Source organism: Stegodyphus dumicola, chromosome 11 (genome assembly GCF_044657685.1).
Source record: "Stegodyphus dumicola isolate Sdum_Otavi_A_Nest chromosome 11, ASM4465768v1".
Taxonomy (NCBI): domain Eukaryota; kingdom Metazoa; phylum Arthropoda; class Arachnida; order Araneae; family Eresidae; genus Stegodyphus; species Stegodyphus dumicola.
Genome location: NC_140778.1, coordinates 125,136,244 through 125,161,939, shown reverse-complemented (window position 1 = coordinate 125,161,939; position 25,696 = coordinate 125,136,244). Strand labels below are relative to the sequence as shown.

Genomic DNA, 25,696 nt, shown 5'->3' with positions numbered 1-25,696 from the left:
CCTTAACGTCAAAATACCCTTGTGAGACGACTGGATGTACTTCCACTTACACCACGACAGCAAACTGTGGAATGTAGTAACTCCCAGTGGCGTAGCTAGGGGGAACATCTGTCCCTGGGCGCAGCATCCAAGGGGCGCCTAACTGATGCTGCGAATTTTTTTAATGAAATGTTTTCCATTCTTGGCACACAGAAAGGGGCGCAAATTCTTCTGTTGTCCCCGGGCGCTGGAAACTACGCCCCTGATAACTCCTTAACGACAAAATACCCTTGTGAGAAAATGGTTATATCAAATTCGTAATCGAATTTCTACCAGTTGGTTATTTACAAATTAATGTATCAAATTTCCATTGATTATGCAGAAGCTTCAAGCAATTGTACTCAAGTAGCTAGAGAATGCTGCATCAAATTTTCCTCTTATTACGCCAATAAGACTTTTAAGCCCTTACCATTACTGAGACACAATGTCTCCGGTACATGAATCTCATTAACAACAGAGACATCCCGCAACACGGATGCAAAATTATTTTATACCTAAGCAAACTACTTTTAGTTTTTTTCTACATTATTTGATATATGAGAATGAAACAAAATGTCATTTACCCATAACCGCTCACGCAGAAGTCATAACGAAGATTAAAAATATTTTTATCGTCCACAAAACTCCGTAAGCATACATAGATCGCAGAAATGAAGTCATTTGTATTCGAACACAGAGTTCGAAAACTAATTATCCTGGATAGCCGCCATCGCAAACCCCAACTAAGCGAGCAGACATCATTTTAAACGAAGCGTTGAATGGAAACGACCGCCTCAAATAGCTATAAATTGCAGTATTTGAACTGTATGCAGCGCCATCTAGGGACCACTATTTTTACTATATTCAGACTTGGCCGCCTAGACTTGAATGGATTGTCGAATATTGTGAAAGGATAGAATTCGAATTTTTGCTATCGGTATCAGGATTCTAAGCCGCAGGGAATCGATGTTGGGGGGGGGATAAATGCAAATCTTGCTGAGTAACAGTTAAAGCGGTTATGCATCATCATAAATTCTCCTCACTGAAGAGAAAATAAAGAAAAGAAAAACTAAAATGCTAACATTTCGTGAATGATATCAAGAAAAACATCCATTATTTTTTACAATGTGCTTCCTTGCGGTTTATATGAAAATATATGCAGGGAAGGCTATATAATAGCAATGAATACATCAGATATCAATTTATATATGTACTAGTTTTTAAAAGAAATGTTTGCATATGAAAATTGAAGGCGTTTTTAATGTTCACCTGGGACTGTAATAAATTACATGAGTTATGGAAAAACACACTCAACACACGATGGCTTTTGGTAAAAACAATAAAAATTTTAAATGTAAAGGATGCAAATTTGAATCTAAATTAACAAGATGTCATTTATCGTTTAAGCTAATAAGTTTAATTTTTTTGTAAGTTAATGGTATTGTCAATTTGCATTATTTTTATTAAGTTTTCATGAGGATGTATAATATCTATTTAAGTAATATATTAAGAATTTGATAGCTATTTAGATTTCTTTAAAGGTTTTTGATAATTTTAATGTCATATGTAGGTCAAATGGTGTTGTTGTGTGTGTGATTACGTCAAAGCTTCGAGGGTTATCTGCGTAAGAGAAGGGTTGCCTTCGTGGAGGATTTTCGAAGGGAAACTGGCTCGTATAACATTACGCATGGAGTAAACCACGGAAACGCCCATGCAGCTAGCCAGTTCACGAGATATGAACCTCGGGCCAAGCTTACAGTATTCATCGACTTTGCTCGGCTGCCTGTACAAATGCTACAAATAGAAACACAAAAAGCAAAGATAACTCTGGAGACTTCAGTTTTAAAGGTCTTATTATATACGTAATAATTGGGGTAACTTCAGTTCAGAGAAACGGTTCTAGCGGATTTGCCATAATTTTTCTACTAATTAAAGTATTTTATACGTTTAGCATTTTTCAACCAATCAGCTTTCCCATCATTATCATTCAAAATATTGCAGCTCAATAATTAAAACTAGTTTTTCTTAACACAGCAAGACTGTTACTGCCTAACAATGCTGAACTGTTACTCATTAAATGTTAGAAAGAGAAAGGGGATTGCTGTTTGAAAATACAACCTAGGGTGATAAGGGCTTAAAAAAAGATTCAGAGATAAAGTATGCGGGCTTAAAGTATATCAGTATGGTTCGAGATATTTCGGCCAAACTAAAAGCGTTGAAGTTTCGTATCAAAGAACATGAATCTTATGTCCAAAAAGGTGAAGGTAACAAGTCTTTGTAACTAATTATAATTGGGAATTTAATTATAATTTTGACTTTGGATCTGCAGAAATTATCCCAAAACCTTCTTCCATTGGTAAATTTGATTTTTCTTGATGATTTTTCACATTCACAAAGATTTAGCTTGTTTAGTTAATGTCTTTAAGTCCAATCCAGTCCTTTCTAAGGTTTTTAAGATTCTATTGATTTAATTTTTCAATTTTCGTTACTAATTTTGCAGACACATGGCGCCACCTTCCTGTTCGCTTTACTGAAGTTGAATTGCCCTCGAATTCAGTTGAGTTATATTGGCTAATAATCTACGGCAAATACAAGGTTGTTTTTTTACTCATTAAAAAAAAAAAACTATTATTAAACAGTTTAAGAGGAAAATTATTATATTCTCTGACTTCTTATAAGCATTACCCTGTCTGAATTTCTGTCTTTTTATACCAACACAATTTGTTCGATATTTGCAAATTTTTTACATATGGAGAAAGCTCTTAATCGGGAAAATTTAACCGACATCCCATGGTGTAAATTATTGCTGCAGATTGTTGCCAAATATAGCGATCGGTATAAGCAATCTTTGTAAGTGCGATTGTTATTAGGTAGAATTAGCTCAGAGTAACCCTTGCTTCAGTACAAAAATTATAAAATGCTTTTAGGCACAATCAGCTGTGTATTTAACTTTAGTTCAATGTGTTCTTCAAAGGATCTTAACGAAAATAAAGATACTATCTGGAGCTTAAAAAACTGCTGAAGTTGAATTTCGAAGCTAAAATGGCAACCTACTCACTTTTAGTGCCACAGTTTCTTATTTTTAACGCTCATAAAAGCACAAGGCTAAAGTCTGGTTTTAGTAGCACAGGGATAACATAGATTACTACTGCGAAGTTTTAAGGGTTCTTTTAGTGAAGTTTATATCTCGTAGAGACATGTATGTGTAAGAATTTCCGGAATCTAGACGCTTATATCCACTTGAGTCTAGTTTTACTTCTTTTTAACACTCTTTCTCCATTTGGACAAAAATGTGAAATTGCTCTATACTTCATATTTCGAAAACGCTAGTTTATAAAGCAGTTTAACAATGTGCAGTACGAAAGACGTTTTACCGTTATAAATGGGATTTTGAAATTTATTTATCTTATACATATTGTAGCGTCGTTAATATTTTTTTAAAGCAGGAGAGGTAAAAGTGTGCAGTGCCTTCGAATATATTTCGCATAACTCAAAAACGAGTATCCTAAGAACATTGAAATTTGGGGGGGGGTTATTATAACATGTAGTTGTGCACCTCCCTGTTTGATTGCAATCGGTGGCACCAAATGTTTATAATATACCCACTCTGTTACCCGACATGTTGAACACAGTTTTTTTTTGTGCTCATATGTTGGTAAATTGTGCACTTTTTGCTTTGAAAATGATTGAATTACATTGTTCTTATATTCTGGTTAAGGTTTTATGCTTTTAGTTAATCTGCATGCAATAGTTGTAGAATTATAAACAATTTAAAATTCTAAATGGGGCTAAGTCTAACGAAGCCGCTATTTGTTTACATTTGAAACAATAGAATAGTGAATTAAGTTTGTTTGTGCACCAACTTCAGCATCTTTCTGCGGAGTGGGACCAAAAGTAGACTTTTGTGCGCCGAAAAACCTGTCTTCCTGCCCGATGGCGAATGGCTTGTTTTGGCGTAGGAATTCTAATTTTTTTTGTAAATATTTTTTAACTGCTGAAGTGTTTCAGGCATATTTCGAGGTCCTCAGCAACTTTATGACGATGGAAGAAATGGCTAATTATTCTTTACCCTTATTGACAATTGGCATAAAATTTAATTTCACGTGAAAACTTGAAATCAGAAAAAAAAATGACATCATAATAATAGTATTGTTATGAAATGTCCAGCCGCGGTAAGATAGCTTCCCCGCAAAGCGGGTTTAGGGATGCCAGAAAGTGACAAGGAACGGCAGGGTTGCCATATTTGGCTCGAAATCGCCTATTTGGCGACAAAACTGGCGATATGCCATGGACGGAGGGAGAACATTTTAGAACGAATTCTTAGCGCTTTCTTCGAGAATGTTCTTGAAGGTAGGTCAGAAGCTATATACATCCAGCCTGCACGCGGAGTAGAAGAGTGTGTTGAATTCAATAGCAGTGTCTTGAGTTCAGAGATTGGTTCGAGAGCGATTGATTGAGTCCAGAGCTCTATTTCAGTGCTTTGCCGTGAAGCTGTCGTCAACGTTGTAGCCTGAAGGCTGTGTTGTTGATTATTTCAGCATGTTTACTGTAATTAAGACACAATAACACGACAAACAAATACTAATTCAAAAGTCAAACAACAAAAATCAGCGTTATCTATTCAAACTTTCACAGGACTAGTTTCGATGGTCTTACCGAACCACCATCCTCTGGTTTCATCAACAGATGGCGCCAGTGGCTTATCTCATGTCCAGGCTTTCTTATATTATCTAATAATTATATATTATCTCGTTCATTTGCGCTTTTGCAGCTGAGGATAGTGGTTCGTAAAACCATCGAAACTAGTCCTGTGAAAATTTGGAAATATAACGCTGATTTTTATTGTTTGACTTCTGAATTAGTATGTTTACTGTAGTTTATCGAAAACTGCAAATGTGTCTTTGGAATCGCCGTGTGTAATCAGACGAATAAATTGCATTTCGATTCTTCATCAAGTGTTGTTCTCAATCACTCCAAATACACCTGTAGAACGAACGCAACAGCATAAATGATATTTCGTAGTACATATTCGTAACATTATTAATTGTAATTTGTCACTTAATATTAGCCAAGCTGACGATATGACAATTACTGTTTTTATCCACTTTAGCGCAGTATAACAGAAAATATTGTATAATCATTTATGTCATAAAACAGCCATGGAGCGACATATTTAACAATGCAGTCAGACAGATAATTTTACAAGACATATTTCATTGTCATCGAAAGAAATGATATCGTAGGCTAGTGAAGGTAGCTACTGAACTGTAGAGGCTAGCGCTTAAGTTATGTCTTGGAACCTTGGGACCTTGTCACGTGTACCAATATTTAGGATTGCCGGAGGGAATAATAAACATTGATTTGTTCAAGACTTTTATAACATTGTTTTTAAATAACCTTTGCGTCAATACAGTACTGAGTTGATTTGTTATTCAATATACAGTACTGAGTTGATTATTATAGTACTGAGCTGATTAAAATTATGAAAACATACATAAATTTGGAAATTCGGTCAATATCGATACTACAGGTACCCAAAAGGCGGACCGCAAAAAAGATGTAACTCTGGTAACAACCGCACAATATGCTAACTCATAAGACATTTCAGGAAAATATTTCGGAAGAAAGAAAGGTTATTTGTTGAACTTTGGATGTTCAAAAACATGAGAATGATATGCGATTTTGATTATTATCAAATAATTACTAGCGATAGGCTTTTCCCAGCTCACCTGAAAAGATTTATTTTGCAAAATAATAGTCTGTGTAATTTCTGCAATGCTGGAGGCAATGCACGGAGTTTCATCAAAGAATGCATATTATTGTGACATGTTAAGGAAAACATGGCAACGTAAAGGAATCCTATTGCCGCTGAAAAGAGTTTTGATTTGCAAAGGATTTGATGAACTTTATAAATGGCAACAGCATATCGAGAATTTTGATTTGATGGTTTTACGAGGGCAATCCCAAAAAAAGTCTCCTATTTTTTGGGGACGTACAGAAAGTTTTAATACGGTTGTTGGCAACACTGTTGTGAGTGGTGGCTTCTCCGCTGCCACATAAGCAAGCAGGCGCTTCGCTCGGACGCTCAGACTTGGCTTGGCAGCCATTCGAAGTGGAGCTCCCGATAAACGTTACCGCCAAGTGCGAAGTGCGCGCAGTTATTCAATTTTTGAACGCAAAAAGCGTTAAACCGGTTGAAATTCACCGCCTATTGACAGAAGTGTATGGACAGTCGTGCATGTATGTCAAAAACGTTCGCAAGTGGTGTAGAGAGTTTACAGCAGGTCGTACTGAAATTCATGACGAAGAAAGGAGCGGGAGGCCGTCAATTGCCGACGAGACAATCGCGAAAGTTGAGGAACTCATGCGTAAAGATCGGAGGATCGCTCTGGATGCTCTCTGCGTTTTGGTTCCTGAGGTTTCCAGAAGCACCATCCACAGGATTTTAACGGAAAAGTTGCAATATTGGAAGGTGTGTGCAAGATGGGTGCCGCGTATGCTGACAGAAGACCACAAACGGCAACGGGTCGATTCTTCCCGCGAATTTCTTCGCCGCTATAGAGACGAAAAGGAGAACTTCTTGGACTCGATTCACGCTTCTTGAAGGGCATGGCGGTAAACTGGTATGACATGGGCATTGTAAAACTGCCACAGCGTCTACAAAAATGCATCGACCGAAATGGCGATTATGTTAAAAAATAAAGCATTCTTCAATCTTTAAAGTGATGTAGCAATTATAGAAAATAAACGATTCTTTGTATATCTAAAAATATAGGAGACCTTTTTTTTGGGGATCGCCCTCGTAACAGCAGTTTTGTTTTAATCTGCGTCGGGAGTGCTGCATTAATCATGAGGCCGATTATCATCGACCTGAATGGTTGCAGCACTTTCTTAATTTAAATTACATTACATGTAATTTATTTTCATGGAATGAATGGGCATTCCTTTGATGGCGTTTAGATTCATTCCATAGAATGGATGGACATTCTTTATTTCATTCCACGGAGTGTATAGGTCAAAGAATCCTGATGTGTTATGGCTGATATAGGAAACTATTCCACAAAATAGAGGCATTCTTCTGATTCATTCCCATAGAATGAATGGGGAACATTGTGTACTTCATTGCACAGAATGTATAGACCACAGAATTCCACTATGTTATGGCTCATATAAAAATTATTCCCAAACCAGATAGATTGTTCTGATTCATTTCATAGAATGGATCCATATTCCTCACTTCATTCCACAGAATAAATCGGCCACCTAACCCCCGAAAGAAATTCATTCCAAAAATATATGCGTCTTCTTTAGATGATACGCTGATACATTCTTTAGATTAATTCCATAGAATGGGCATCCTTTACTTCATTCCACAGAATGAATCGGCCCAAAAATTTTACTGCATTACGGCTGATATAAAAATTCATTCCACAGAATGAATATGAGTACCAAGTTCGCTTGGGGACTAAACACCGGGGGGTTCTGCGACACGTTTGACCATTTGTCCAGGCTAAAATGCACAAGCACCCCGGAGCCTAAGGTCTAAAATGCAGATATCAGAGCACTGCCAATCATGGCTCTCTAAGGGCTGTTTGTGCTGCCGAGTTTAGTTTTTGCTATTTAGAATGAATACGCTAGAAACCTTCATTTCAAAGAATGAATATGCCATGATAGTTCTTTCTAAAAAATTGAGCCATATTATGTTAGCATTACTTTATTCACGTCATGTCATTTATAATATTGTAAGTGATATTACACTGTAAGTATCGCTTACTTTGTTTTGAAACAATCGTTATTAACTACCTTATGCTTGTAAAACTTCGTAATCGTAATCGAAAAATTCCTTGTAAATACATACAAATTTGGAAATTAGTCAATGATCATAAATTTGGTTAACTTAGTTGTTAACCAAAAAACGACCTCACGGGGTCACTTTTGTAGATAACCGCACTATGCTGTGGCAGATATATCACAAATTAATTTCACAGAATGAAGCCATGTAACGTTAGTACAGTTTCATTCGCATAATATTATGCTTAGCATGACGTGATTTATAATGTTGCAAAGTACATTATTTCAAATACGTTGCCATTATTTCAAATACGTTGCTTTGAGACAGTGGATGTTAACTACCATTACAACATTCTTTCAAAAAGCTTGGTGACAATTGGTGACAATCACATACTTTCTAATAAGCTGGCAGATATTTTTCGGCGACAACAAATATAAATTATCTCGATATGATAGTAAAATCACTTTTAGGCAGAATAAAATGTAAACAAAATGTTTATATTTACTTACAGAAGAGCGATTGAAATCTATGTTGGTTCGAACCACTCTGTGGTGTACCACTTGTGAAGGTCTGTAGTTGTTGCCCAAAGGAGCCTTGGGGTTGATCAAATCTCCTTGCATCAATTTTCTGAGAGCGTATAGCTTAAAAAATAAGTATTGCTTAGAAATGCATTAAAAGAATAAAAATAATACTTATTTTTGCTCAACAATATTATGCTTCGTACAGCCAACTCGTAACTTTATTTGCATAAATTAAAATAGAAAAATATTTCTAGTGTGATGAGTTTTTTGTAAGAATATTAGATTGGGATTTTAAAGTAATAAAACTTCACAGAAATATTCATAATGTAGTTTAGCTTTTGAAATCTTATAAATCATTTGGGATAAAATTCTTTTGATGTACCATTTGTAAATAATCATAAATTAAACACTGCTATATGTAAATCACAAAAGAATATATTTAAATGATATTTAAGAAGAAAAATCAAGCTTGATTTATACTAATAAATTTATTAATGAACCCTCGAAGGCTACTGTAAATGATGTCAAAAATCGCAAATTTTGAAATTAAATATCTCGTTTAATTTTTGTTATACGTATGTTAAACTTTTTAATAATGTTCATAAAAAGTTCCCAAATATAAAGCCAAGAAATCATATAGAAAGTTAAATTTTGCATTTTACAAAAAAGTCACTTTCTTTTTAAATAAAAAGGTACTAAAATACTAATCATTGTGTCATTTTAAAACATTTTTAGTACTTATATATTAGCCCAACGACTCTGAAACTTGGCTACCATTGAACCATGAGAGTTAGACAATACCAAAAAGATACCAAGTTGTGTCAATAGCTCCCCGACACAACTTGGTATCTCTCTGTATCTCTTTGGTATCATCTCAAAGAATGTCACCTCTTTATTTAATGAACAACCAGTATTGGACTTGCTTTGTTCGTGTCCATTAATAGATACATATTTTGTTTTGATAGTAAAAGCGCATAACTTTGAAAATAACTGCTGTTTGTTATTCTGTAGAAGGCAGGTGCCAAATTTTAATAATTGTTTTTTCAAGATGAGTGGAAAAAATACATCAATAACAGTTAATTTATGGCCTTGTTCGTGAAAACAAAACGAAACTCATTAGGAATTAATCGGGGTTACATCAGAAGAAAGTGCAGATGATATAAGTGTGTTGTTATGTCACGGTTACCTATAACTGGCTCTAAATTACGCAGCTTGGCGACAGTTTCATGGTCGACGAGATAATACGTAAGTAGTACGCTTTTAATTAAATATATGTCTACGATGAATTGTTACAAAAAGGGGGGCGAGCAAGGAGTTTTGTGGACTCGTACGAGTTTACTATTTAAATTTTTAAATAACACTGCTGCTTGGATTATGACTTCGTAAATTTTAAAAACTAAAATTAAAATTTTCTGGTACTGTTTTAAAACGTAAAAGAAAAATTATTAACTTACTTCTTGTGGCTAGAAACCTAAACCAAATTTTTTATTTCTCTTAATCTATATGAAATTTTTAATATAATACTTAACGTAACTCTTGAATTATATACACGCAAACCAATGAGAAATATTACCACTCAACAATTGACGATTCCTTTTGAAAGATATCTGCTTTAGATGTTTAGAAGACAGTGACGTCACGTTTCGCGAATTAAGTATACTTACTATTTAAGTGGTTTTTATATTTGTTATATTAAATGGGACTAGACGTATGATTGCCTCAAATAATTTGCTTTGAGAACAGAACAATTTTGATAAACAATTTTAACACGTGTTTTTAGAGAAATTTGGTGAATTGTTAATTATTGAAATGCATTTTTAAGCAAGTACATTTCCAGACTTAGAGCTTCGTTTCACAGAAATATTTCAAAGAAATCAATTTAAATTTATACAGAGTGAATCTGTACAAGCGGCCAAAACTTTAGGGGGTGAGTATAAAACGAGTCGATCCTCGTACCCAACGGTGTTTTCTATTGTGGATTGCCAAGAGGATTGCTCATTATACGAACGACGGAATTTCCAGGGCGATGGATTGGTCGAGGTGGTCCCCTGGCTTGGCTACCAAGATCTCCGGATCTTTCGCGTTTGGATTTCCTCCTGTGGAACCATATGAAAAGCCTAATCTAGGAGTGCCCCATTGAAGCCAATATGGATATAGCCGCCAGGATCGCTGTTGCTGCCGGCGATATTTGGAAAATGACTGGTTTCCTTGCAAATGAGCGTCAATCCCCCCCCCTATCGCGCAGATGTGAAACCTAGCATTAACTTCGGAAGGTCTTTTGAGCAATTTATATGGGCATGTTAATAAAATTCTATCTGAAATATCTCCTCTCATTCTTGTGCTAATTCTTTAATTAGCTGCCTTATAAACCCCCCTTAAGTTTTATCCACTTTTTCAGATTCCCCTGTAGATAAATTCAATAAATTGTTATCTAAATGAAATTTTTAAATGAACTGCTTAGCATATTGACATATAAGAAAACCTGCAAAAGGATTTTAATATAACGATTCTTAAGGGAAGTTTTAAAGTTTTATTAAATTTTTACTAGTCTTACTTACTTCAAAAACAAATACAGATAGCACATAAAGCAATTTTAGAAAATCAAATTTTGCTGGAATATAATAAAAATAATAATTGAAATGGAATTTCTATTATTTCGACACATTACAAAGAAGTGTTTCAAAATGTATTTTTCAACGAATGTAAATGGAAGGAGATTTTAGAGCAAGTTAAAGAAATTAATCTCTCTTTAAAATAGAAACAAAAAGCGAAAAGTGATTGGAACTCAATTTCACAACAAAAAATGGTGATGGGTATAAGTAAAAGAGGAGACAAGGATTTTTAAAGAAAAGATAAGAGTAAATTGAAACGAAAATAATATACACTTTGGAGACTACTTTGAAATGTAAAAATGTATGATTTTCCCAACGTATTTAAATAAGTTACTGATACACTAAGCAAAAAGAAGTAATTTAACATGCCTCGCTAAAAAATAATATTTAAGTAAATATTTGCATTACTTATTTGAAAAAAATGTTTCTAAACACACCGGATTCTATTTATAATATGTATATACATTTTCATAATTTAAACAATATATAAATATGTCAGAATTTTTTAAAAAGAAATATCCATTTATAAAAAAATGTTTAAGGAAATGAAAGCAATGTTCGATAAATATCCTGTTTAAAAAGAACTAAGTTTTAAAATTTGAAGAATTTTGCACGTGGTTTTGGATTAAAATGTCTTTTGTGACGTCTAAAATATATTTATGTTCCTTAACGACAAATTCGCTTAAGAAGTTCGGCGTTGGCTATTTCGAAGAAAATAGTAAATACGAAATCCATGTGCACTATACAATGACATAATGAATAAATTCTGGAATTGTTTAGGATAAAAATTTAAAGAATGATTTTCAAAATAGACGTAATGGTTAGGTGTCATAATAGATGTAGTATTAAGTGTCATGGTAGTAATAGTAAATACGGAACCCATGTAGGCTATAGAAGGATAGTAAATTATAGAATCGTTTACGATAAAATTTTTTTTAGAGTATGATTATCATAGTGAGTGTCGTAGTAGGTATCGTACTTGATATAATAGTAGGTATCACACTGGTAATGATACATAAGAAATCCATGTATGCCATAGAATGATACATGAGTAAATTCTAGAATTATTTATGATAAAATTTTGGTAAATAATTCTAGAATTTACTCATGTATCTTTGGTAGGTTTTTTAGAGTAGGTGTAGTAGTAGGTAATATAATCGATGTAGTAGTAGATGTCATAGCAGTAACAGTAAATACGGAATCCCATGTATACTATTGAATTACATATTAGTAAATTATGTAATTATTTGCAATACGAATTTAGAGTGTGATTTTCATAGTAAGTGTAACGGTAGGTGTCATAACAGGTATAGTACTGGGTGTGATATTAGTAACAAAAAATAAGAAATTCATGTACATTATAGATTAATATATAAGTAAATTCTGGAATTATTTACGATAAAAATTTAAACTATGGTTTTCAGATTAAGTGCGGTTAATAGGGGCTATAAAAGGTGTAGTAGTAGGTGTCATAGTAGACACGGTATACACTGGTGTGCAAAAATTAAGGACGAGATGGTTTTTTCAATATAACTTTGTACAAAAGCTTTCTAAATCAACACATTTAATACCGTAAGATGCCCAATACGTAAGGACATGAGTAATGTAAGCAACACTTACTAAAAGAGAAATCAGAGGGATAAAAAGAAGTTTCATTAAAAAAGTAGCATGGAGCGCAATGCGACTGAAGGCCAAAAGATCCCTGAGATGGGTGTCCAGCAAGAAACATCCGGTCTTTAATAGGGGATATGATCTCCCCTGACTGCTAGGCAGGTTTCACAGCGTCTGCCCATGCTGAGAATGAGGGTGTCAATGAGTTGTTGAGGCGTTGCTTCCCATTCGTCTTGCAGCGCCAATCGAAGCTCTGGAATCGTTACTGGTGGTAAGGTACGAGCTGCCAAGCGTCTGCCTAGAAAATCCCATACATGCTCGATGGGATTGAGATCCGGAGATCGTGCCGGCCAATCCATACGTTCAATATCCTCACTCTCTAGGAGCTGTTCGGCAGCTACTGTGCGATGACATGGTGCATTGTCGTCCATGAAAACGAACTGCGGACCCATAGCGCCTCTAAAAAGACGCACATATGGAAGAAGAATCTCGTTACAATAACGGGTCCCGTTGACTGAACCTCCGTCGAAGATGTGAAGGTCTGTACGACTACCAAGCATGATGCCTCCCCAAACGAGAACACCGCCACCTCCATACCTGTCCCTTTCAATGATGTTCGAGGGATGATTGCGGCTTCCCCGCTCTCTCCAGATGAGTATGCGATGAGAATCGCTACTCAGACTGAATCTGCTCTCATCTGTAAATAGTACTCGTCCCCATTCATTGTCTCTCCAATTCCGGTGTTCCCGGCACCACAGAGAACGCCTTCTCCGATGGGCAGGCGTTAGAGGTACACACTGTACAGGGCGTCGTGCAAACAGACCACCACCGTGCAGTCTTCTGGCCACGGTAAAACGCGATATCGGTTGTCCAGTCGCCTGTGTCGTGTGTCTAGCGATTTCTCCCGCTGTCTGCCGCCTGTTTCTTCTGGCGTGTAATATACCGGTCATATGCGGGCGTGGTTCCTCGTGGACGACTACTACTAAACCCCCGGATAGCTGTTCCTGTAGTTTGAAATTGTCTCCAAAGTCGTGAAACGATGCTGTGAGCAATTCCGAACTCTGCAGCCGCACTTGTCACACTGCGGCCTTCCCCCAACTTCCCAATGATTCGACCTCGGGCAAAAGCATCCAGATGTCGTCTAAGAAATTGATTATTCGCCATTTCTCGCTAAGGCAGCAACTCGGTGTGATTTTAACTGCTATACGGCGTGCAATCTCTTTGCCAGAAATACTGATCTTACACCGACAACATGCTTTATACTACTCACACACTCCCCCATTACGTCTACCTGCATATCTGCGCATGTGCTACCGTACATCACCTTACTTAATCTCCTGATTGGTCTTTCTGTCCGCTCTGCCTCTTCGTTCAGCTGATATGCTAATTTTTCGACCTCGTCCTTAATTTTTGCACACAAGTGTATTCAGAATCCATGTACGCTATAGAATGACTAATGAGTAAATTCTGGAATTATTTACGATACAAATTTAAAGCATGGTTTTCATAGCAGGTGTAGTAGTAGGTGCAATAATAGATGTAGTAGTAGCAGGTGTCACAATAGACGGAATGTGTCATAGTAGTAGTCATAGGTGTCGTAGTAGTAGTCATAGGTGACATAGTAGTAGTCATAGGTGTCATAGTAGAAATTGTACATGCGGACTCCATCTACGCCATGGAATGATTTAGGAGTAAGTTCTGGAACTGTTTACGATGAAAACTAAAAGCACGGTTTCATAGTAGGTGTAATGGTAGCTGTCATTAAAACGTGTAGTATTAGGTGTCATAGTAGTACTAGTAAGTACGGAATCCCTGTTGGCAATAGAATAATTTATGAGAAAATTTTGGAACTCTTTTCGATAAAAATTAATAGCATGGCTTTCGCGCTAGGTGTAGTAGTAGGTATCATAACCAACGTAGTAGTGGGTGTAATAGTAGTAAAGGTATATTCGGAATCCATGTACGCTATAGAATGACTAATGAGTAAATTCTGGAATTATTTACGATACAAATTTAAAGCATGATTTTCATAGCAGGTGTAGTAGTAGGTGCAATAATAGGTGTAGTAGTAGCAGGTGTCACAATAGACGTAGTGTGTCATAGTAGTAGCCATAGGTGTCATAGTAGTAGTCATAGGTGACGTAGTAGTAGTCATAGGTGTCATAGTAGAAATTGTACATGCGGACTCCATCTACGCCATGGAATGATTTAGGAGTAAGTTCTGGAAATGTTTACGATGAAAGCTAAAAGTACGGTTTCATAGTAGGTGTAATGGTAGGTGTCATAAAACGTGTAGTATTAGGTGTCATAGTAGTAGTAGTAAGTACGGAATCCGTGTTGGCAATAGAATAATTTATGAGAAAATTTTGGAACTCTTTTCGATAAAAATTAATAGCATGGCTTTCGCGCTAGGTGTAGTAGTAGGTATCATAACCAACGTAGTAGTGGGTGTAATAGTAGTAAAGGTATATTCGGAATCCATGTACGCTATAGAATGACTAATGAGTAAATTCTGGAATTATTTACGATACAAATTTAAAGCATGATTTTCATAGCAGGTGTAGTAGTAGGTGCAATAATAGGTGTAGTAGTAGCAGGTGTCACAATAGACGTAGTGTGTCATAGTAGTAGCCATAGGTGTCATAGTAGTAGTCATAGGTGACATAGTAGTAGTCATAGGTGTCATAGTAGAAATTGTACATGCGGACTCCATCTACGCCATGGAATGATTTAGGAGTAAGTTCTGGAAATGTTTACGATGAAAGCTAAAAGTACGGTTTCATAGTAGGTGTAATGGTAGGTGTCATAAAACGTGTAGTATTAGGTGTCATAGTAGTAGTAGTAAGTACGGAATCCGTGTTGGCAATAGAATAATTTATGAGAAAATTTTGGAACTCTTTTCGATAAAAAGTAATAGTATGGCTTTCGCGCTCGGTGTAGTAGTAGGTATCATAACCAACGTAGTAGAAGGTGTAATAGTAGTAACGGTATATTCGGAATCCATGTACGCTATAGAATGACTAATGAGTAAATTCTGGAATTATTTACGATACAAATTTGAAGCATGGTTTTCATAGCAGGTTTAGTAGTAGGTGCAATAATAGGTGTAGTATTAGGTGTCACAATAGACGTATTGAGTCATAGTAGTAGTCATAGGTGTCATAGTAGTAATTGTACATGCGGACTCAATGAACGCCATGGAATGATTTATGAGTAAATTCTGGAACTGTTTACGATAAAAGCTAAAAGTACGGTTCCATAGTAGATGTAATAGTAGGTGTCATAAAACGTGTAGTATTAGGTGTCTAAGTAGTAGTAGTGAGTACGAAATCCGTGTTGGTATTAGAATGATTTATGAGAAAATTCTGGAACTATTTTCGATAAAAATTAATAGTATGGCTTTCATACTAGGTTTAGTAATAGGTATCATAACCAACGTAGTAGTAGGTGTCATAGTAGTCATAGTAAATACGGATTCCACTGTAAAATCATTTATTAGTAAGCTCTGTACTTGTTTACAATAAAAATTTGGAGTATTGGTTTCATAGTTGTCGTAAATAGGTGTAGTAGTAGGTGTCATAGTAGTGATAGTATATACGGAATTCCATGTACGCTACAGAATGATTTGCGAGTAGATTTTGGAATTATTTATGAAAAAAATTTAAAGCATGGTTTTTTATTGTAGGTGTAGTAGTAGGTGTTATAGCAGTAACTTTAAATAAGGAATCCATGGACGCTATAAAATGGTATATGAGAAAATTCTGTAATTGGTTTTCGTAGTATATGTCACAGGAGGACTTCATAGTAGGCTTTATAGTATTTTCCTGCTTAAATGAAAATATATCCACCTTTTATGCTATCGCTTGAACTTTAAGTAATAAAATAGATTATGCAAATTCAAAAAATTTTCGGATTCTTTTAAACGCAGTCCAGGAATAGATATTCGCATAGATCCGATATAGACTAAAAGTAAACTTCTGTTACCTAGGGAGCACTTTTTAAGACTTACTTGCTGTTTGGTTATGTAGATGGGTTTGTTCATGACAATCCATGTGACAGTCTCATGACAACCAGGCATTGTTGTCGATCCATCGTACGTCATGTAGGAGTCTGTTATTGGAAGCAATTCACGTACGGACAGAGATTTCAATTCAGCTTGCTGACCTGTGAAAAAATTGCATTATTAGTTTAGGAAGCTAGGTATTTTTTTTGAAAGCAGGCAAGATGAAAAATGAGCAATCGCCTTCGCCGGGAATCGAACCACGGACCTCTCGAATACCGGCTTAGTGTGCAGAACCACTACACCACGAAGGCACGCTAGGAAGGCGGGAGAAATACCTTATAAAGTTAACTTTATATAATTATTAATACTTTTAAGTGAATCATAGTGTCTCTATGGTAAACAAATACTAGAGTGAATTTTAAAGAATGCATTTATTCTATTGTGGTTAATGCGCTGTCGGCGAAGTAGATTTAATTCAATCCAATAAGTTTAAATGAAATGCAAGAAAAAATGCGTATAATTTAATATTCCGTACAAGGAAGTCATGTGGTGTACACTTCAGATTTTTTTAACATGTTATCCTTCATGCACTGTTTCATCGAGTAATAAATAGAATATCCAGCAATTTTTGATAAATTATTATTTGTTAGATATAATGGATTGAATTTTTACATCATTTCTATTCAAATGTAGTAAATGAATAACGCACACACAACACGATAAAAGTTAACATTAGAAAAAACAATTATTTTTCTGGTATGTCCCTGTACCTATATTTTCCTGATGTTTACCAAAAATGACATAATGCAGATATGTGCTTATTGTAATCGGTTTTTATTTAACGTTAAAATAAAAATTAAAAAAAAAAAAAATTTCCATTTTCCCTTAGCCGGAAAAAAGCCTTTCTAGAAGAACACGAAACAGCTTCTAGGGTTGCTATTTTCTCGCTGGAATTATAGAGTCAGCGGTAGTACGTTTGGCGATTTGGTTGGCGAGAATGAGCTAGCATACGAGTACCCAATTTTCCTTACAAAGATTTAAAAATGATAGCTGTTTTACTTCAGCGAGTTGATACATTTTTAAACTACTTTTTGTTTTAAATACTAAATATTTTGTAAATGACAGTTTTCTTTGGTTGCTGATTTTGTATTGAGAAGAGGTGCGACCGTTGAAAGCACAGACTTCAAAATATTTCATAATTGCAAGTAAGATATACATGAAGATGGACGAAAAGAAATAAAAGTTCTTTTTAAATATATATACTTTTTTTAAAAAAATAATCCTCCGAACGTTTCATTAGAGATGCTGATGAGGCACATTTTTTTTTCGCGAATTTAATCATTAAGCTGTCACGTGTCGAGGAATAAAAGTTAATTTCTTTATGAACCCTCTTTCAGATGGAGATGAGCACGGCAAATTCCTCTTTTATGCTAATTATATGGAGGATTACGTGAAGCAAATCTTCTCAGAGGCGAGCGAAGGAAAAAAGACTTAATTAAAAACAAACAACCTTCAAGGCAAGATGAATAAGACGTCAAAAATACGTAACTAAAGTCAGTTTTTTTTTTAAATATTTTTTTTTCGGTTTTTAATTCTCAGGTTAATTTTATTTATATCTGTCGAGATTACAGTTTACTTCATTACTTGAATAAAGTAGCGTAAAGATAGGTAACCTAAATAAGAGCTAATTGACGTGAGAAGTAAAGTGAAGTATATCTGGCAATGTAACGGTTAATGCTTTAAAATAGAGAAATGCTTAGCAGAGAAGCTGTTTAAATTACGAAGAAACCCTTTATATGGAGTACGCCTTAAATTATTATTCAGTTTTCAGATAATCTCTAAATAAAAATAATTATAAAATAAATAAAATCTGAAAGCTTTCAGATTTTATATTACGCCCGAAGGGGCGTTTTTTTAATATATTGTGTGTTACCTTTATTTATTAAATATCATTTTCTTCGCACTTAAACTATAAAATTCATTTCAACATTAATATCACAAAATATTTAAAAAGAATTTATGATACACAGACTCGAGCGCTGGAGATAAAAATGTTTTTTTCCGCACAATGTTGTCATTACTCGCTTTAAAATTGTTGAGTCTGTTAATCAAAAATTCGTTAAAGTTTTACAAAATATGAAATAAACAATAAAAAAAAAATTCCAGACTCCAAATTTAGGCTTCCAGATTCCCATATTCGAGTGGCGGATTACGCTATTCAAAATTTGATGTCATGTTTCTATGTATCATTGTTTTTTCACAGTGCGAGAAACATACATACATTCATGCAAATTCTTCATTATTTAATTCATTTAAATATAATGCGGGGCTTTAATATTTGGTGGCAACAATTTGAAAAGTGAAACGCCTCTTTTTAGTGAACGACGCAAAATGCCAAAACGAAATTAACAGCCCTTCTGGGTAAATTGTTTCTTTGGGATAATAATTCAAGATATTAAATCGGAATTATTGTGGAATACAGATTTAACAGTAAAAACATTAAATTACTGGTGTTTAATAAAGAGTTTTAATATTCATGTTTTCGATCTGTCAAATTTGAAAAAACATAAAAGTGTAGTAATAAGTAAAAAATGTGCGGTTAATCTTCGGATTATGGTAACTTGGCGATTTTTTAACATAAATTTGGCGACCAACCCTGCTACAGCAACCTGCTAGTTTTTTTTTTGACGCCATTTTGTTTTCACGAAATAAAAGCATGTTTTTTTTTTTTTTTTTTTTTACTCAACATTTTTTTTTAACAATCTACTTGCCGAATTACGCTTATGCTAGAACTTTTATGGAACAAAAATACTTAATCATGACGAAGATTAGGTGCGAAATTGGGAGAAAGTGCAGAATCGTCCACTGCTTGCCGCGTTTTTAAGAATTGCACATACACGGTATCATCCATGTACACGTCGACCTATTTTCACTTAAAAAAACATCTCAGAATTGCACAAAAATGGCATTGCGCACACTCTTGACTTTATCCATGTACACTGCTAAAGTCCTAGCTAGTAACATTTATCGCTTTACCAAAATGTCGCCAAACTACCTGTTACCATATTCCAAAGATTAGCCAAATGTGCAAAAGTAAAGTTGTTGCTTGTATATGCAGAAATTTCTGAAGAGGAAAAAATGAGAAATCAGAAATGCTTTTTAGAAAGAGTAAAAAATGAGGGATCGTTTTAAGCTGGTCGAAATGTATAAAACGTATTCAGTTTCGGAACTTCCTTTCTCGTATTTTTTATGTTGCCAATTTAGAAAATATATTATTAATTTAAAAGGAATTCAGAGCTCAGCGTTTCCCATCTTCGTGTTTGTAGTTTTTGTTGGAATTACATTTTATTTTACGTTTTAACATTTAGTGAAGGTTAAAAATTTTTAGCACAAAAATGTTAAAGCAATACATTGTAAAACGATAAAGAAGGATTGTTTTATGTTTTATCATACTAAACTTTATACAACATTTATAAAAAAAACCTAAAAATCTGATGTGTACACCACATGACTTCCTTGTACGGAATATTAAATTGTACACATTTTTTTTCTTGTATTTCATTTAAACATATTGGATTGAATTAAATCTACTTCGCCGACAGCGCATAAACCACAATAGAATAAGTGCATTCTTTAAAATTCACTCTAGTATTCGTTTACCAAAGCGACACTCTGGCGCTAGATTCACTAAACAGTATTATATTTCGTTCATATTATAACTCATAATGCACAAAATTTATATCATTTAAAGAATAGAATTATCTAATCGTTGCCACATGTTCTATTCAAATATTATAATAAAGCTAGAATGATGTATGAAAGAAATTAAGCAAACAAACAAACAAAAAAAAAAAACAAAAACAAAAAAAAAAACAAAAAAAAAAAAAAAAACAGTTTTCACAGACGATTGAGTATTTCTCATTCAAATAATTCAGTTCTCACTTCGCGAGAAGGCAAAAATACATAAAAACTCAAAATATCTATATTAAAAATTACGAAGTAAATCTTAAACACTTTATTTCCTCAAAAAAATTGCAGAAAGGATTAAGTATTATTTAATAGGCAATAATAAATGAATGCGTTATCTTTGTTGTTGCGAAGCTAAGTTTCTCTAGATTGGCAACAAATTCACTAGTCTCCTGTTTCAAATGTAAACATCAACGGCCGCCATTAAAAAAAGGCTTAGCGGCAATTAAACAACTAACAAACTAAAATTGCTGATAATTCTAAAAATATTGCACACCGATTTACTAAAGGCATAAAATCCTTAACCGAAAGATAAAAACAACATAATTCAATCATTTTTAAAGCCAAAAATGTACAATTTACAAACATATAAGAGCAAAGAAACTGAGATCACTGAGCCGGGTAACAGATTGGATATATATTATGTAAATATATTTATATACGTTTGCTGCTGCCGATTGCAACCAAAATACGAGGCGCACATCTACATGTTATAGCAGTCCTATATAAAATTTCAACGTTCTGAGGCTACTCGTTTTTGAATTATGCGAGATACGTACGTACGTACGGACGCCACGAAAAATTCTCTTCAGAATTAATTTTAAAGCAGTTTTATAATTTTTTTGGAGAAATCGAGGCTTTTATTCTGTCCTTACGTACAGATATCACGCAAAAACATCGTTAAATTGCATTCGATAGCAGTCAAAATGGATATTTTCGTTGAAATATGCTGCCTGAAACTTTTCGCGATTACAATACTTCCTTTTTACTTCGTACAAGGAAGTAAAAATTAATAACACTGTGATCAAAACATAAATAGAGCTGTTAATTTTTACCGTTTTATTGCTTTTAATTAGTCCCATTAACGGAAATTGTATGATAAATAATAAATGTTAACAGTATCTGCCCTTATTAGCTGCACGACGTGTTCTCGAGCTTAAATAGTTAATTGAAAAAAGGAACGTTAAATGAATTCTGGAAGTAAAATCAAACGAGTTCTGTTTTGCTTTAACAAATTATTTTGCGTAAAAGTACTCATCTTTTTTCAAGCATCATGAACAAATTATGAACTAATTTTCATCACTAAATATTAAAGAAGTTGGAAGGAGAATGAAAATGGAATATTTAAAATTAGGGAAGTATATAATGAAATATAATAATTTTAGTTCCAGTTTTCATGACAGCCAATTTTTTTTCATACGCCTCATCTCAACATAGTTAAAAATTTCTATAAATATTTGCGTATGGTTTAATCGCATATATCAGTGTAAGTATTATGTATTATTATTTTAGTTTGAAACTTAGTGACTAGCTAGTTTTGATGAGCAGAATAATCTGGTCACTCTGTGGTTTCAGAACAGTCTTGTTATAGTTAATCGAATACTCGTTGATTGATGCAGATTCATATTCAACAATCAACTACGTCAAAACTAGTTCGTACAGCCAAGGTTTTTATGCAGAATACGCAGTAGTGTATAACAAATTAAGCTACACAGTTTCTCTACTGTGTATAGACAATTTTGAATTGTAATGTGTATAACAAATTTTGAACTCATAAGTGAGAATCCCGAGAAATGTGCATAGCCAATTAATGCGTATAGTAAATGTTTGTACGCAGAATATGTAGTAGTGTATAACTAATTTTTGCCTGTGGAATATACTAATGTGTATAGAAAATTTTTGTGAGTATGGCTCTACTCTTATATGCGCCCAAATGTGGCGATATGTGTTCTGCGCTGGTTTTCGGCGCGATGGTTTTGGGACGATGTTGTTTGTATGGCAATCCTTTTAACGTTGAAACGTAACTCTCTTTGCTCTGCAGTGGTTTAATTGCTCGTTGGTTCGTGTCGTGCGTGTTTTGAAATGGCCTATGTTGCAATGAGAGACGTGGTGGCATAAATCCTACAAGGATTTAGGAAAAGATGGTTTTGAACATTTATTTTTGAACCATAGTATCAATTTTGTGGATAGCGAGTCTGGCTGTCATATAAATATCATAGAGTGTACGTGGCGGCATGTTAAAGCTACGTTCTGCTGTCCGAAAAAACATTCATTATTGTAAGTGCATTTTATTTTATTGTTTTTATTTTGTAGAATGTTATGTTCATATTTTACTATGAATTTCTGTTGTTATTGTTGTTTTTTGAATTGCTTTTAATTATTTTATTTTATTTTATTTTGTTGATTTGTATGCAATACCTAGATTGTGCAATTCGTAGATGTTTTTTTAAGTTTAAACAGAATGATGTGTACATGCTATTCTTTGAAATTTATTGTTGTTATGTTAGTTTATTGAGGTCTGCGTAGTTCGCAGATTCCTTCGCTGCATAGATTGCGCAATTCGTAGATGTGTTTTTAAATTAAAACATATAGCTGTGTACATGGATTCTTGTCAGATATTTTTGGTTAGAAACTTTACGTTTTTACTATCTAACTTTTTTGCTTTTGTTTCGGATTTTTAGCTTAAACTGTATGTTCAAACCGTGGTTTTTGCATGTGCGATTTTGGAGACATTTTAGGCTTAATGTTTGAAATGTAAACAAAAAATTTAGGTAGTAACATGGCACCGTGGAGTTTCTCGCCAAAAATATTTGGCGAGAAATTTGTCGCCAAGCGAGAGCGTATATAAGAGTAGTTCCGTGAGTATAACATTAAATGAGTTTAGCTAATTGTGACTTTGATGCGAACAGAAAATCTGATGTATACAGCCGATATTTGCATGTAAAATTTGCAGCAGCGTGCGTCTAATTTTTGCATAGAAGAATGCTACGGTTTCTCTATGGTTTTTAGAATATTCTGTGTTTATTAACGTAGATTTATATACATCAGGGTACTTATATATTATCGCAACTACCTCAGAAGGAGTCGCTAAATTATCAGAATGTGCAAAACTCTTGTAAACATGATCACAACAGTCTTTCAGTCAAACAATGTTGCCGTTTTCATATGCGATCTTTTTGTTGTAAGTTTCAATGGTGCCGCCCAGAAGGAAAAGTAGTTAGTGACTTTAACTACCCTTCCGAAAGGCCCGGATTCGAATCCCGGAGAAGGCATGAATGTAATTTGTCCGTCCCTTCATAGGAGGCAGCGGTGGCCACCCTGTTATGTGCCTCCTGTTATGTACCCTGTTTATGTGTCTAAAAACACCACCGCTTCCCACCTTAGTAGTGGCCAACGCCTATAAAAGACTAGAGCGGGCCATTCAGAAAATAAAACAATTAAAAGGTTTTTATTAATCGGCAAAATATGCTATTTTTTGCCTTAAACTCAGTTTTAAAATTGGTACTTGCAAAATTTGCTAACACTGGAAGAAATTACGATGAAATTTCTGTAGTACAGTTTTAGTTGCAACATCGCTTAAACAATGATCAGATGCGTTTGGCAGGTACTCAGCGCGTAATATCAAAATTGTGCTCTATATCAAGTTTGTACGATACTCTGATGTTTTTTTAAACGAGAACAGATCGCTGTATACATGGAAAGAAGAATGACGCGGAATGATTATGTGAAAATGGGCTTATCTATTTAATGCATTTCATAATCCTTACTTGCTAATTGAAATTCGTACTTTACTTAAAGGGCGTTTTTTTAATTGATTGATGGTGTTTGAGGACTTATAACAAATATCCATGATTTGGGAATGTTAAAAAAATTGCAAAAATCACCAGTTTGCATCCAATAAATAACTTTTCGTCTGTAAAACATTGCCTTATTATGCCAAGGTGGTTGCGATAGTAAGCACTTACATTAGATAACTAGTTAAAAAATTTGGTATACATAGGCAATTTTTGTATAAAGAACCATCAGCAGTATAGAGCCAGTTTTTGTACGCAGACTATATTTAGCCAATTTTTATGCAGAATATACCCAGAGTAATATTTTTCTGCATACAAAAATTGAATATACACTTAGTATATATTCTGCGTGAAAACATTGGCTATGCATATCAAACTTTCAAATTAGTTATTTAATGAAATTTAAAGTTTGGTGCTTGAATGTTTGTCAGTTATAGTTATTTATCTTACACTCGGTTTTATTTAATGTATCATTCTTTACCGCAACCAGAAACACGGGATTTTGAAACCTGGTTAATGTTGTTAGAGATAGTTTGGAGAAATAACTGCCCATATGTTTAATTTTTGAATGTAATTAAGTCCTGCACATGAAAGTAATATCTCCAACGAGAAGATAGATCCTGAAATCTCTCTGCGATTACCTAACATTAAGAAGAGTAGCAGACTGTTAGGGGATTTTGTTTTAGTATTATCTTTCCCTATCATGACTCTCTAGTGAGAATTCTTAAGGCAAAAGTCTCATTTCCTTATGTTCTTAACAAGGTTTCATTTTATAAGATCTGATCTAAGATATGTACCTTATTTGCAAACTTTTGAAAGGAACGGCTAAGGGAGCTACTCCTTGATGGTTAATGTGTAACGTGTATAGGAGCCAATTTCCCTGAGAAAGTCCTCCACGAGGGCATCCCTCCCCTTAGGCAGATAGCCCTAGTGTGCTTTGCCATAATTAAATAAACCAAACCAAGCCAAACCTTGATGGTTGACTGGCGCAAGCACCCGTATGCCTGGGCACAAAACCCGAACTCGAATCGAAAAATGTTTCGCATTACGAATTAATCCCGATACTATAAATGAATAGTATTTGAGTTGTAAATAATGGTTAAAAATGCTGAGCCTTTTGCTGATAGTCAAAAATGTTCAAGCGACGCCTAGCCGGGAGCATATTTCACAAGTGCACATCTGTGTAGCCACCGAGGGAGTGGTTTCTAGGCTGGACCAATGGGCATACAGTAATATTTCTGTCATGTCACATGACCTTTCGCGTGCTTTAAGATTTAAGCAAGATTGTTGAAAATATCTTGCCACGCAATTTTCTGCACAACATAATTAAAGCATCGTCGATTTCTTCTGAAGATCTTCATTGCGAAGCTAGATCAAATGTAAGCAATTGTGAAGATTTCACTACCTGGTTGAAAGAATTTGAAATAAATACAAACACATGCTGGACACTCCGCAAAAATATCCATGTGAAATATTACTTAATAAAAGATAAATAAGATGAACATCTGATCTCAAATGCTATCTTTACATAAAACTATGCACATGAGAAAAATATTTACACCAATTATATATGTAAATCGGGATAGTGGTTAGTGACG

At 34.5% G+C, this 25,696-nt stretch overlaps 1 protein-coding gene across 2 annotated transcripts in view; it reads right to left on the bottom strand.

Annotated features, from left to right (window-relative positions):
* LOC118183673 (carbonic anhydrase-related protein 10-like) overlaps window positions 1-25,696 on the bottom strand; it is a 1,099,923-nt gene that overhangs the window by 58,767 nt on the left and 1,015,460 nt on the right. For both annotated transcript variants that reach the window (XM_085827194.1, XM_085827193.1), the window contains exons 7-8: window positions 16,564-16,718; window positions 8,320-8,451 (exon numbers count right to left, since the gene is read on the bottom strand). In XM_085827194.1, coding sequence (XP_085683320.1) covers window positions 8,320-8,451; window positions 16,564-16,718 — 287 coding nt within the window. The remainder of the gene's footprint in view (window positions 1-8,319; window positions 8,452-16,563; window positions 16,719-25,696) is intronic.